Here is a 15,365-nt window from a genome sequence, read left to right on the forward strand (position 1 = left end):
AATTTGCCCTTATGTAAAAATTGGGATCTAACAATAATGTAACAAAACGGTAAAAAAAAAAAAAAACCCTCCAAAATATAAGTAAGAACTACGAATAAATCATATGTCATGCAAGAATAATAGTGTTACATCTCCTTTTGTAGTAGGATCGTAATCGGTGCATGGCCCTAAACCGGTTAGATTCATTCATTCACAATTAGGTTCATTAACCACTATTGTAATAAATAAAGGCAATCAACATATCCTTTGCATGCATACATCCATAAGCAATAATACACAGTTATGGAACTTCTCAACATAAACAGTGTATTCACTTCCATTCATTAGAACATCAATGTCAAAACTCATACATCATAACATGTGACCATTCATCTACATCGTCGGGTGTTCATGTAGGCTCTCAGGCCACCTTTATAACATTTACACATAACATTTATAAAGTATATGTCATCCTTGGCTACATCATCATCCATATGTTCATTCATATATACTCATAAAGTAAAGAACGATTTTTCAACGAACCATGACCCGTCCATTGAGCCAACAAGTGGGTTGCTAGAGACTTACCAAATAAAGAAGACTAGGAGCTCATTTCTGCAACAAGGGTAGTAAGTTAATCATTGATCTATAAAACAAAATGGAAAACTAACGTATGAGTTACAATGACTCCATGAATGGCTATAGAAGGGAACAAGCCAAAGAAGGGAGTTTTTTCATAAACATGCATAAAAACTTCCTTTATTTCCATAATACTCATGAAACATGACATTTGGATACTTTTTCAATAGAATTCAATTGAAAGCAAGTTTGCATAAATCATCGAAAACCATTTCCCTTTGAAAAACCTTGCAGAAACATTTGAAAACCTTATTTTGTAAAGAATTTATCGATATATTTGGAAATGTATCATTAGATTTCACATAGAATGCTTCCTACAACATTTTATGTCTAAAATCTATCAATACATCTCCCTTATGGATTGATAGATCAAGCAAAAATCCAAATTGCTTGAGCAATTTCTTGCACAAAACCATTCATTAAATTCTACTGTTTCATAGGACTATTTTATAGGCTAAATTTCAATTTAGCCAAGCTTTCATTCATCACATTCTATTGTACAGCATATAAACAATACTCATTCAAACATAAACATAATCTTAACATCATCAATTCCATAAGACTTTCCTAGTATATCATAAACATTTGAAAGTCTATATAGTCCTCTCAGATAAGGCTTCATGAGGTGCCATCTAAATACTAGCTTGGAAACTGTTATTGTAGGCGAACTTTATCAATGGAAAGTGTTGATTCCAAGCAACTCCAAAGTTTACGATACAAGATCTCAACATGTCCTCTAAGGTTTGTATAGTCCTCTTGAATTGCCTATTTGTTTGTAAGTGGAAAGCAGTACTAAAGTTCAACTTAGCCCCCATGTTTCTTGGACATTCCTCCAAAATCGACTAGTGAATTGTGTGCCTCTATTCAATACTATAGTGATTGAAACTCTATGCAATCACACTATCTCATCAATGTACACCCTAGCATATTATATTATTCCATAGGTGATCTTCACCAACAAGAAATTGGCGAACTTAGTCAGTCTATCCACTACCACCCAAATAGAATCACCCCTTACTTGTGCAGGGTAGTTTAGTTATAGAATCCATAGAGATATGTTCCCACTTCCATTCGAGAATAGGTGAAGTCTAAATTAAATAGACAGGCCTCTAATGTTTTACCTTAACCTGTTGACACACTAGGCACTTGCCCACATACTCAGTCACGTCCCTCTTCAGGCTTTCCCACTAGTATATCTCCCTTAAATCATAGTACATCTTGGTGGTGCTTGGGTGCACTACATAGACTGCCACATGGGCCTCCTCTAAGATCTCTTACCTTAAATCATCCATATTTAAGTAACCTATCGGTACTTCTAGTGAACATTTGTTCTTTACTCCCTTGAAGATCCTCTAAAGTCATAGCCACAAAATCATCCTTGCCTTGGGCTTCCTTAATGCAGTCCACCAACATAGATCTCATTCTAAAATAGGCTAACAGTGCCTCTGTATTGTCAACCTCAAACTCTGTGCCTTCAACTCTAACTTTATGCCTTTGGTCAAACTCTTAAAAACACATGATCCTCTACCTCAAACTCCAAATCTAGACGTCTATGGTCGGCATATGACTTTTGATGACTCTATACCATCAATATCTTCTCTCTAATCAACTGCATCTTGTTGGTGGTCTCCTATACTATCTCTAGTCATAAGAATTTCTTTTCACCAACCTTAAACCAACACATGGATGATATACATCTCCACCCATATAAGACTTCATAGCGCGCCATTTGATTAATAGCCTGAAAACTGTTATTATAGGCAAACTTTATCAATGGCAAGTGTCAATCCCAAGATACTCTAAAGTCTACAACACAAGCTCTCAACATGTCCTCTATGTTAGGAATTTAAGAATATGGTGCCCTGAAAAGCAAGTATATTCTCTTTTTTTAATTCCATTTATTTTATTTGTAATGAAAGTACATTTTGATAATAAGATGAAGAGTTTGTTTTAAGTAAGCATTTATTTTCTAATTATAAATGTACCAAGATTATATTGAGATACAAAAATACATTTGTATGAAGAGTCATACATAAGAGACATGTATTTTAATTGAATCTAAAATTTGTTTACAACCATATAATAAAGTTGGTCACTTTATTATGTTAAAGCTATAGTGTCCAAATTACTTCCAACATAAAGTTGGCCCAAATAGGATTTTAAGAAGCTCTTCAAAAATTAATTTTTTAAAAAATAGAATTTAAAAAGAAAAGTTTCAGAAAAAGCTCTAAAGATGAGCTTTCTCTTTTCTTCTTTTAAAAACAAGCTAGCTTTTCGAGAAATTTTTTTTTGTTCCAAAAATATCCTCATCTATTAAAAATAATCTCAACGTTATCCTTTTAAAAAATACCCCATCTCTCTCAATCGATGGAAAATAGCAATCGTTGATTTATGAATTATTTATCAATTGTGTTATTTATAAATTATTTGTGGAACTCTTTTTTTTATGGTTTATTATTAATTATAAACTTTATGTTACACAAAAATATTATATTTCTAAAAATTTGTTTTAAATAGATAAAATATATAAAGCTAGCTTTTTTCCATGTGAACAAAAGAATTTGTGATTAATAGAAAACTATTCATTAAATACCTTTTATGGTAATTTAACCAAAATTAGAAATTATATAGATTATTTTGCCAAACAACTTATCTATAAAAAAAAAACTTATAAAAGCAAATTTATCAAACAGTTTTAACTTAATTTCAAAAGTTATTATTTTTCATAAAAGGTTTATAATATCTTTTAAGATAAAAAAAAAAAAAAGCAGGCCAAACAGTTCTAAGAAAAATCACAAAACCTTTAAGCTTTAGTATTCAATAGAAAATTTAGGCATAAAAACAACATTTTTAGTACGGAAAATTCATGAATCAACGGTTCAAAGAGTGGAAAAACATCACCTTTGCTATCAAAAATCAAAACCCAAGATTTAATCTTGCAGAGTGATGATTGGGTTGAAAATGGGGTTGAGAGAGCTTAGAGTTAATGCAAAACTAACAAAAAATGGTTGAGAATGATAAACCCTTGTAAAATGTGACCTATTTATATTTTAGGGTGTGAAAATACGTTTTTATCTTTTTTATTTTTTCTGAAATCGATGAAGTTTATCAATAGATTTGGTCATGTATTGATAATTTGACAATGTATTGATAGATTGTGAAATCTATCGATACTTCTTCATCATAATTCTTTTTAAAAGTATTTTAGGTAAACTTTATCGATACGTTTAAGCCATCTAGTAGGTAAAAATAAGCATTGAAAACTTGTCCAATTGAGTTCCTTTTTACACCAAACTTTGCAAAACATCTTAGTAACATCAAAGCATGAATTTTCCCAACGTTAAAAATTTAATTTGATGTTTCAAAACATGAAATTTATATGCTCTCTTAAGGATTTCTTTAATTTATTTTCCTACTCAAAGTGCGGTTTCACAAATGGCATCAAAAGGTTATAAAAACATATATAGAAATGGTAAATAATAATTTGTCTTCGTGATTATATATCCCCTTCTAAACTTCGACATATTTTCAATTCAAAGACCATTATAATGCAATTCTTCATTAGTACCGCGTTTAAACAAAGCCACGTAACCTCAAAAAAAAAAAAGTAACCAACCCAAAGCGTCACAATTCAGCAAGGCACCAAACCTTATGCAACAAAAGAAACCAAATAAAAACAATAAGAAAACAATCATAGCAACCAACAAATAGTACAAAAGTTGATGCTTTTGTCATGAGCAACCTCATTGAATGAACAAAAACAAGCAAAAGGAACAAACCATGGGCAGCCAAGCAAAGCAACGAAGGAATCAGAAGGTGAACAATAAAGTCAACAACAAACAAAATCGCAACCACAAATTAGCACCCAAAAAAACAAAAAGAAACCTAATGTAATAGACAGAAATAGATAACTAAATCCAAGCAAAATAAGATGATTAAATTTATTTGCTATTGATCTTTAATTTAGTAAAAAATAATGTATAAGTTAATACCTCACTACACACATTGATAATTGACAAACTTCAGTTAAATTCTCAAACTGCTGAACCATAACATTTAGGCTACTACCACATATAAAGATGCGCGCTTAGTTCATTGTTAAAATTAGAAAAGCTTACTCTCAAAAAGGAATCGGGGAAGATTTACTTAAAAATTATTATGTTTAGCACAAACATTAATTCTATAGATAAAATTGAAGATTGGTTTGAACTTTATTTCTTTTCTAGATATCTATAGCTGTAAAAACTGTCCGTTCAACATTGAAGAAGAAAAGTAGACGAAGAATGCTATGAGTGAAACATAAAAACTCTAGCATATAGATCAAAATCCTTTATTGCATCCAAATTTTGCATAAGCCATGTATTATGAATAAATCATCCATCAAGGTTTTGATAGCGAAAATTTTAAATTCCTTGTATAGGATATAGAAATATTGCTAACTTTTTTTTTATTGATAAGATGCTTTGTTTTAACAATAAATTAGTTATTTTTTAATGAATAAACTATAAAGTTTTAAGACAAAAACATATATCTCTTTTAGTTGAACACAATGCTGTAATTCTTCATTAAATCAAATGATTACCTTAAAAGGGTAACAAATCTAATCTCATGATAACAATATGCAACTTTTTATTGATAAAATAGTCAATTGATGATGCATAACAATGCATATGCATAGTCATTTGAGATAAGGCTTTTGCTTATAAATATGCCCTTCATTACTTCTTGTAAATGTTGGTTCTTTGTCCATTCAATACACCATTAATACAAAGACTTCCTTTATTCAATTCTTTTTATTTCTCTATTAGATTATGTGTGCGAGCTAACTTAGACTTCAGTGAGATCTTATCTCAAGACGGAGAGGATCGAAGGCCAACTTAGCTAGAAAGGTTGAGGTTTGGCCTAGCTAAGGCCGCACGAGAGTGTTTCAAGCAAACACCCTATGACATATATATCAACCTTAGTGGAGAATTTTGACTTTAACCTTTAGCCTAATAAAGGCTCAAACCTCCAACCATGGGACAATTAATGGAATCCTAAACAGTCAAGTTCAGGGATGTAAATGGATTGTTGTTATATTGGTATCCGTGGGTTCCCAACTCTATAACATAGGGTTTGAGTATCCTATATTTGGTTGTAGGGTGGATTTGGGTAATACTTTTAATATCCTACTCGAGTTCATGTACGTTTCCTATATCACCCTTAGAATAACCTAAACTCGAACTTAGTTATACATACATACATATATATATATATATTAATATTATATATAATGTTTTATAAATTTGTAATTTGTGAGATTCAAAACATAATCCTCCCTACCTTTAACACAAGGTTTGCCATCTTAACTAACTTTCTTTTTTGTAAACTAATACATAGAAAAATAATTTTTATATAGTTTTTAGTTATTTAAGTTATTTAATTGGATAATTAGCAAATTCAGGTAATTAGTGAATAATGCTATATTATTAGGATTTAATTTTAAATAGTGTTTTGTAATTTTATTTGAGCTTTAATAGAGTTCGAATACCTTTTTAATTAAACGATTCGAGATAAGGTACCTCAAAAAATTAGTTACCTTACCAGTATACATCCCTACTCAAGTTAGTAGACAAAATTAAAAAGACAAATTAGTAATCAAGGAGTTACAAGCAACTTTAATGGTTAGAATAATGGCTCATATATACACTTTGTTGTTGTAAAACTTTTTAATTGACAAAAATGGGCATTTTCACTCATTATTTTTTTAAAATTATCATTTATCATTTTAAATAAACTTTAATTATTCTATATATAATATTTACAATTGTCTGTAGTAGTATTATATAAGAATCGAAATTCAAATTAAGAAGTTCTAAATTGTCATTTACCAAATAAGAATATAACTTTCAATACAAAATTTTTTTGAGACATATTTATTCATTAGATTTCTAAATTATCTTTTTAAATATTTTTTGATAAATATCAATAAGATTTATCTAATTTGTAAATAAAAATTTGAATTATATATTGATTAATTTCATTAAAAAATATTTTTTTCTTAATTTTAATAAAATCAAATAATTTATAGATATCATAAAATAAAAAATATTTCAAAATTTATACTTTAAATATATATGCATTTTTATAAGTATTATTATTATTATTATATAAAATAAATAAAAATAAATATTACATAAAACTCATGTAATGACAAATACAAATAAGATAAAAATTAAAATGAAAAATGGACATCCATAAAAACACCTTTCACTACTGTCTTTCTTTCTTTTCTTTAGCCCTCCATGCTCTTCCTCCTCCATTCTTTTGTTGCACTAACTGATCATAAATGGAGGGTGAAATCCATTTTTAAGTCAAGAAAGCAAATAATTTTTATTTATAAAGAGTTGCGGTGCTCTAATGATTTTATTTTAGAAATAATTGTGAAGAACAAATCGCAAAATCCATGGAATGGCCAATCTTGAGTCACTCGTGCAGAGATGCGCCGCCTTCTCCCACATAAAGCAACTCCAAGCTTACTTCATCACCACCGGCAACTTCCAATCCTGCCGCACCCGCTCCAAGCTCCTCGACCTTTGCGCCGTCGCCCCCTTTGGCTCTCTCTCCTTTGCCATTGTCATTTTCCGCCAAATCCGAAGCCCTTTTACCAATGACTTCAATGCCATTATCCGCGGCCTGATCCAAAGCCCTGAACCGTCTACCGCCTTCCAGTGGTATAGAACCATGCAACGTGGGTCTTTCAGATTGGATGCCTTGACGTGCTCTTTCACTCTGAAAGCTTGCGCACGCGTCTTGGCTGCTACCGAAGCTCTTCAGCTTCATGCAAACATCGTACGTTTTGGGTTCATGGCGGATGCTTTGTTAGCTACTACTTTGCTCGACGTGTATGCGAAAGTTGGCGATCTTGGTAACGCAAGGAAAGTGTTTGGTGAAATGCCACGAAGAGATATCGCCTCGTGGAATTCCTTGATTTTGGGGTTGGCTCAAGGGGATCAAGCGAGTGAAGCCTTGGATTTATTCAAGAGAATGGAAGTTGACGGGTTAACGCCTAACGAGGTTACTGTTCTTGGTGCTCTTTCTGCATGTTCGCGCATGGGTGATTTCAAAGAAGGGGAAAAGATTCATGGGTTTATAAGGAATGCAAAGTTGGAGTTGAACGTGCAAGTTTGTAATGCAGTTATTGATATGTATGCGAATTGCGGATTTGTGGATAAGGCGTATGGTGTGTTTGATGACATGGGTTGTAACAAGAGTCTCGTTACATGGAATACCATGGTAATGGCCTTTGCAATGGATGGAGATGGACATAAAGCGCTTGAGCTTTTCGAGCAAATGGATGGAGCTGGGTTGCAGCCCGATGCTGTAACTTACTTAGCTGTGCTATGTGCTTGCAATCATGCTGGCCTGGTGGAGGATGGTCTGAGATTGTTTAATACAATGGGGAGGCATGGAGTGCAACCTAATGTGAAGCATTATGGGAGTGTGGTTGATTTGTTGGGTCGAGCCGGGAGGCTCAAAGAGGCCTATGATATTATCAATTCTATGCCAGTGATGCCTGATGTGGTGCTTTGGCAGAGTTTGCTTGGAGCTTGCCAGATTTACAAGGATGTGGAGATGGCGGAGATTGCCTCACGGAACCTGGTGGAGATGGGGTCCAATAATTGTGGGGATTTTGTGTTGTTATCCAATGTTTATGCAGCACATGAGAGATGGAATGATGTTGGTAGGGTGAGGGATGCCATGAAGAACAGGGATGTGAAGAAGGTGCCTGGTTTTAGCTACATTGAGGTAAATGGTATGAGACACAAGTTTTTCACTGATGATAAAAGCAATGCCAAATGGAAAGAGATATATTCAAAATTGGATGAGATTAGGTTCAAGATTAAAGAGATAGGCTATGTGGCTGAGACTAGTTTGGTTCTTCATGACATAGGGGAGGAGGAGAAGGAGAATCAACTGTGTTATCATAGTGAGAAGTTGGCAGTGGCCTTTGGTTTGATTAGTACCAATGAAGGAACCCCAATTCAAGTGATTAAGAATCTAAGGATATGTGGAGATTGTCATGTTGTGATTAAGCATATATCGAAGATATATGAACGAGAAATTATTGTGAGGGATCGAGTTCGGTTTCACAGATTTAGAGATGGATCTTGTTCATGTAGAGATTACTGGTGACCTTGATCGTTTTCCTGAACAGGCATAATAAGTAACACTTGCAGGCAAAAAAGAAGTGCAAATTGATCATTTAACAGATTATTTTTCTCCCCTTCTGAGGCTGATCATCCATGTTAGAGTAGGAAGTTTAACCCTAAACAGTGAGTGTTTGTTCAATTCATTTATGTTACACACGTTAAGCATTGGCGCAATGCAGGACAATATCAACAGTATGGTTGGATAGATAGCAGGTTACCTATAAGCAAAATGCATCACCATATAGGAGCAACCATTGCTCTGAGAATTAGCTTGACAAGAGGCACCTCCAACCCCAGTTTCTAATTTTCCCTTTAGTAGCATTTGGGTTAGGGGAGAAGAGGAGGAAAAGAGAGAAGCAAGAAATCAAATTAGATATTAACGCAATATGAAGCATAATAACAGGGTGAAATCAGTACTTAGGCACCATAAATTACATATAAATAATCATGTAGACCCATTCTAGCCCTCTTGAATAGCTCATTAGCTAGTCCCAAACAGATTACTAAACATGAAAATCTAGATCCCCGGTAACATAACAAATACGCTACACAATAGACAACCCAAAATGGCATAATTAACAACATATATAGTTGGTTGGTGAAATAATTGTAACACTTCAACATTCTCAAGCAACCAGAAACAAATTAACCCAATGACCTCCTGCCGGAACCCTACAACTGAAAGCCTCAAGCAAACCAATTCTAATTCAACTTCCTAAGAATGGCACAACCTCATCAAAAAATTGTTCCTGTGTGAAGCGAGAGCCTCTAGTATTACATGATAGAAATCAACAGAATGCAACTAGTCCTTTTTTAGCCTTGCCTCAAAACCTCCTTCCGGTCGCTTTAGAAGAACATAAGGCATGTGAGTTCCAAGTAGCTTATCCCAAATCGGGAAGAATGGCTGAGAGTAGTTGTACTTTGTGCCTTGGAGTTGATGATGGATGTCATGATAAGCAGAGTTATTCTGGAAGAAAATGTGGAATATATTGCCAGGCAACCATAGCCCACAATGATCATCCACAGTTTTAATCACAGCAAAGCAGAAGAAAATTACAGCTGTTCGTGCAGTCATTCCTGAGATGAGAAAAGAGATGGCACCGCCAAAAGTATCGAGCAAGAGACCCTCAAGTGGGTGATTATAAAGGGCCCCAATTGCATAAGGGACAACCAGCCTATGATGTTGAGAGTGGACATGACGGTACAAAAATTGGTTTTGATGCATGAAACGGTGCACAAAGTACTGCCATGTATCCATGACAAGCATTGCAACAATAATTTGCACAATTTGAACAGGAATGGAAGGCTGTATTATGGTTCCAGATATATCTGCCGTTGATGTCAACTACAGCAAGAACACAAGAATGTTAATTAGGCAAAAAAGTGGACTCCAATGAATAAAACTTCCAGATCTCAAGGTTCAAATATGAGCCATGGGCTTATTATCTAACTGAAACTTCCATTATCTAAGTCATAGCAGTTCTTCAACCTCTCAGCAGACACTAACTAGACACTAAAGCTACTTAATCAATATATTGTTTGCAGATTATGTAAAACAATACAAAGATTTTGGCCAATAGACGTTTTACAGGCAAGGCAGAAGTTAAATTAAGAAAAATATGTATAATCACACCATAGTTCAACAATCTAATGACCTCAATTTTCACCTCAACAACAAAGCAGCAAAACAAATTAGAATTTGGTTCTCGAAGTACAAGGCGCTTCAGCCATTCAGAGAGATTTCCTCCATGGCTAACACAATGGAACCACATATATGAGCAGAAGTAAGGTAATATGCATATTCAACTACAAGGAAGCCATGCTATCCATATTTCAAAGAAAATTAAAGCCTATTTTGGCAATTTGATTGGGTTAAGAAACTGTGAATATTATAGAGATTTGTACAAAAATTGGGGAATATTATGGTGATAAGCCACATTTTCACTTAAAAGTCAGCATAGATTGAAAATTATGAGTCCATTTGGTATCATTTGCAGTAAACCAGTTTTTAGGAACCCACGCAAAAAACCCAAACTTACCATAAACAAATTACAGACACAATACTGCCTAAAGAACAAACTTTGTAAAGAAACGAATCCAAGCACATGCCACCTATCTGACTTTTCAGGCTCTTAGAGCAACATAGAATCTCTTGGGTCCACTTCTATGATCAGTGCTACTAGAGAGGCAATGATCACATCAAAATTTCGCTATTCCACCTTGGCCTACTTGGCTGACTGGAGAAGAGACCAAGGTGGCTTGATATACAAGGACAACAGATGATTTCAAGTTGTCACTAACTACTATTGAAATGACAAATGGCAACTTATATATCAAGTATAAATAAGGACAAGAAAGAAAAAAATAAATTTGGATGATTATTGGGAGGGGAACAAAGATGGTTTTGTATTTCCTTCATCCATCACTCAAACTGTCAGATTACCAATAAGTGCATTAAAAATTCATGAGCAATTATTTGACACACTTGATGGAGCTGTAAGCTATGCTATTCTTGATGATGCAGTGTTGCTTGGATTAAGGAGAGTTAGAAGCAATTAGGACCAAAATGCAGGAGGAACTTATCAAGTTGTGAGGCATTCTCCTACAAATAAGAACTCCATTGTATTCTAAAACTCAAAGAAGAGCCCCAACAACATTGTGAGGAAAAATGTAAATGAAACTTAACACTTATAGGACATCTTACTGTCATGATTTGTACAAGCTAAGAATCAAATTTGGGGAAACGGCATCAACATAGACAAAAATTTTTACTTGATTTTAAGTTTCAAATGAAAATATGCAATAATGTGCCATGACCAGTTATCATGCACCAGAAAAAGCTTTTCATGCATCAGACAGTAATTATATCCAACAGGTCATAATATGTATTAACAAATCAAATATGTAACACTAGAATATCTTATAATTAGAGGTCTACATACCCCCAAAAATGAAATCACCAGCAGTCCTAACCAATATCATTTAAAAGAAGGGCGATGAGTAGGGGGAGAAAAAGATTAAAAAAAGCACAGCATTGTGATAAAAAAAAAATTTTCCCTTGTGCATTACATCACAAAGATTTCTCACAAGTCATAAGAATCAAGCCTGAACTAAAAGAATTTCTCTTAAATCAGCAACCAAGCCCATTGCAAATGCAAATTTTACCTCCAAAAAATGAAAAACCAACAATCCTTGAATGTGCTTCACTACAAAAGATATAATCTCGTATGTAAATTCTATGCTGTGTAGATCACATCAATAAACATACACAGCAACCTACAAAAGTTAACTAAGGACAATAGAGTTATGCCAGCAACAATTGACAATTTGATCTTCCTTTTTTTTTTTCGGCCCTTAGAGTGGTTCTAATCAAACTAAGTTAAGAAAATGCAACTTCAACTGGGTCATCAAGTATTAAAGTTTACAAAGTAAGGTCAAATGCTAGCCCAAGATAAGCTGCTTAAGCATGTTCCATCCCCCCAAAAACCCTACCTTTTCTTGGTGTTTCTCTCTATACCTGAAATACAAATCCTTTCCCTAATGTCATGGAAGTCTTAGGCCTTCATCCTTATCCAATTGTTTTGTTGCATTAATTATCACTTGCCACCATTGATCATGCCTCCAAATTATTTTCAATGATGAAGCAACTAAAGAAGATATTCAAACTTAATTCAAAACTTAAAACTTAATCTATCTCTACTCTATCCTCCTAGAAGTCATAAAAGGGAAAAAAAAGAAAAGAATAAACTGATTCCATAAACGACAAGGAGCAGGCAACATATCAAACCTAGTGTGAGGCATTGCTACTTTCACACAACTAGCTCTCATTTGCCAAAGCCATGATTGACTTACACATAGTATCCATGCCCAATCTTATTTTGAATCACAACTAATAGCCAAAATCAGTGAAATATTCCTTGTTATTTTTAGCCTCATCTCTGCCTTAGCTGTAAGGATTATTAAAAAAGCCCATTTCTTCAGCAATGAGTTTGGTTTTACTTCTTTTCTTACTGCAGAGGCATTCGTAAGGAATTTAAATTCACAACTGCCAAGATCTAGCTTACTTAAATGTGAAATGTAGGCTTATGATTTATTTTGTATTTAATACTACGATGTATTACAAAATTAATCTTTCCAACAATCACTATAACATTATACTCCTTTTTCTTTCTTTCATTTTCTTCTTTTGGCTATCATATTCAGTAACTAACTAGTTCATTTTTCTCTGTATTTTAAGGTGTTATATCCATTGTTAACTCATAACTGTACTCTAACCTATTGTTTTATATTTACTTAAAACAATTTTAGCGTATCCTCAACAACCAAGATAAAAAAATGTAGCCCTAAACCATAAGGCCAAACACCTAAATCAATTTACACTATCTAATGAAGAAAAGAAGCCAAGAAACAGCGATTGATCTGATGATGCTAAACAAATTTGACATAATCTTACAATGAAGATTAGAAAGCAGAGCAAACGAAAAAGGATAACATGATTCAACAACAACTAACCAGAAAGAGCAGTTGAGCAACTGTTGCTTGAACAAGCTGTTGAAGCAAAACACCCTTAACAACCGAAGCGAGAGGCACTGAATTCTTCTCTTCCTCCTCTTTTCTAGTATGTAAACGGTACTTATCCAAAGGAGGTAACAGCTGATAAAACCCAGCATACAACCAATATACTACAATTGGGGCAAACGTCCCCATCGCTTCATCAGTCACATATCCTTCCCAAAACACCATTTTCTTTCCTTTTTCTTAATACCCACTTCACCAAAGCATACAAGTTCTGGATCAACAAATCTTCCTTTTCCTTCTTTTTTTTTTTTTTTTTGGCCTAATACCCACTTCAAAGTTTACAAATTTGAAGCTGCATTTACAGTTTTAACCCTGAAATAAACCCAAAAAAATCATTCAATAAAATTAAGCAAAATTTAGAAACATCGAAACGTCATTTTCCAGCGTGATTTTCCTTCACTGATTTCACATAAACAATAAAATTTGACTGGTGACTAACTTGCATTGACCCTCAAAACAGTAAAAATAAATAAAAACTCAAAGTTTTGGCAGAAAATGAAAAAGATGATAATTTTGAAGATAAAAAAGAGATCGAGATTGATCACGAACCTTAGAAATTGCCAGTGAAGTTGAGAATGCATTCAGATCTAGTATTTATATAATTATACAAATACTCTCTTGAGAAGTTGAATTTTTCAAAATAAAAAGGTTCTGAGCAGTGAGCAGAGAGCAGAGAGGGGGAGGTTTGGCCGCTGGGCTTGTTTGGGAGACAAGAAAATGATTGGTGCTTATTTTCTTTTCTCTTTTTCCTTCTCTTTTGGATGAATGTAAGTTTCGTGCCAATGTACGCGTAGTACCCACCGTACCGTACGGTTAGTTTTACGTTTAAAAATATGTTAGAGAAAGGAAAATAGGTCATTAATGATTATCGATAGGTAAGGTACTCCGGAATTTTGAGGTATCCTATTCCGAATTTTATTAATAAATGGAGCATGCAAACTTTATAGCTATTGATTAATTTTGAAATTTTTTATCCAAATTCAAACTCTAATAACTTATCCATTAATTACTTAATCTCATTTCAATTCGTGATTGTATAAAAAAAATTCAACTGTGGATATTTTTCAAAAAACCTACCAACATAAATATAAGTATAAGGATCAATACATATATACAAATATAAATATTAAGGTTTTCTTTTTGTGGAAAAAAACATTCTGAGTACCTTTCCTCTAGAATTCATAAACCCAAACTAAATAATCTATTTACATTAATGAGAAAAGAAATAGCAAAGAGGCAAAAGGCTCACAACAAGGCAAAGAGAAGCGACAGTCAACAAAGAGGCAAGGGGCAAGGAACAGCAATCGGATTGAAGTCTGAAGAAAATTGGGGAAAAAAAAAACCTTTAGCCACTTCGGGTTAGTACTAATAGGTTAAAATTGATTTACGGTTTAGGGTGGATTAAGTATAAATAAATTATATTATAAATAACTAATTAATAAGATGAATGGTTGGCAAAGTTGGCAAGAGCTTGAAATGCTTCTCATCCTCACACATGTTCATCCTAACCTTAACAAAACTGTGTTTATTCAATTATCTATTATTATATACTATATAAATAATATTAAAATTTGTATATATGCGTATTGAATAGGGGTACCTAACAATACTTGAAGATTAACATAATTGGGTTTAAGTATTAGGTATTCAAAGGGTGATACCTATATCATATCTGAACACGAGACAAATAGTAAACTTTCCACTTGAACTCGTCTAAAACTTAAATATAAGGTATACGAACCTATATGATCTGGTTAGATATCCAGGGTTACTCGATTAAAGGGTACCAATTGCCATCCCAAATTAAAGGCGGTAACTAGGCAATGAGATCTCAAGTTTTAGCATCAAAATGCGTTTGTATGCTACAAATTACTATGTACAACTTACCTATGTCACAACGCATTAACAGCACGTTTGGTATGGAAAATAGCTATGCTATGCTCCTCTATTCCTAACTGTTAGTTACACCTTTATTTG

The 15,365-nt window shown here is 33.5% G+C and overlaps 2 protein-coding genes across 2 annotated transcripts; one reads left to right on the forward strand and one right to left on the reverse strand.

Annotated features, from left to right (window-relative positions):
* The first annotated feature begins 6,876 nt into the window (after nucleotides 1-6,876).
* LOC18593088 (Tetratricopeptide repeat (TPR)-like superfamily protein) lies at nucleotides 6,877-8,869 on the forward strand. The gene has a single exon (XM_007020129.3). The coding sequence runs from the start codon at nucleotides 7,069-7,071 to the stop codon at nucleotides 8,791-8,793; it is 1,725 nt and encodes a 574-aa protein (XP_007020191.3). The 5' UTR covers nucleotides 6,877-7,068; the 3' UTR covers nucleotides 8,794-8,869.
* Nucleotides 8,870-9,165: 296 nt separating this feature from the next.
* On the reverse strand, nucleotides 9,166-14,247 carry LOC18593089 (very-long-chain aldehyde decarbonylase GL1-9-like). The gene is made up of 3 exons (XM_007020130.3): nucleotides 13,938-14,247; nucleotides 13,323-13,700; nucleotides 9,166-10,155 (listed from the first exon to the last, which is right to left on the reverse strand). Exons 2-3 carry the CDS (start codon nucleotides 13,551-13,553, stop codon nucleotides 9,613-9,615), a joined length of 774 nt encoding a protein of 257 aa, XP_007020192.1. The 5' UTR covers nucleotides 13,554-13,700; nucleotides 13,938-14,247; the 3' UTR covers nucleotides 9,166-9,612.
* Between the last annotated feature and the right edge of the window lie 1,118 nt (nucleotides 14,248-15,365).

Source organism: Theobroma cacao, chromosome 8 (assembly GCF_053813885.1).
Source record: "Theobroma cacao isolate CCN51 chromosome 8, ASM5381388v1, whole genome shotgun sequence".
In the NCBI taxonomy this organism is placed as follows: Eukaryota; Viridiplantae; Streptophyta; class Magnoliopsida; order Malvales; family Malvaceae; genus Theobroma; species Theobroma cacao.

What these genes read in the sequence shown, in the direction of transcription:
- LOC18593088 (XM_007020129.3), top strand. Translation starts at nt 7,069, where the DNA reads ATGGCCAATCTTGAGTCACTCGTGCAGAGATGCGCCGCCTTCTCCCAC.
- LOC18593089 (XM_007020130.3), bottom strand. Translation starts at nt 13,553, where the DNA reads ATGGTGTTTTGGGAAGGATATGTGACTGATGAAGCGATGGGGACGTTT. An exon ending in TTGCTCAACTGCTCTTTCTG is followed by an intron (nt 10,156 to 13,322) that starts GTTAGTTGTTGT and finishes TTCTTGCTGTAG; the next exon opens with TTGACATCAACGGCAGATAT.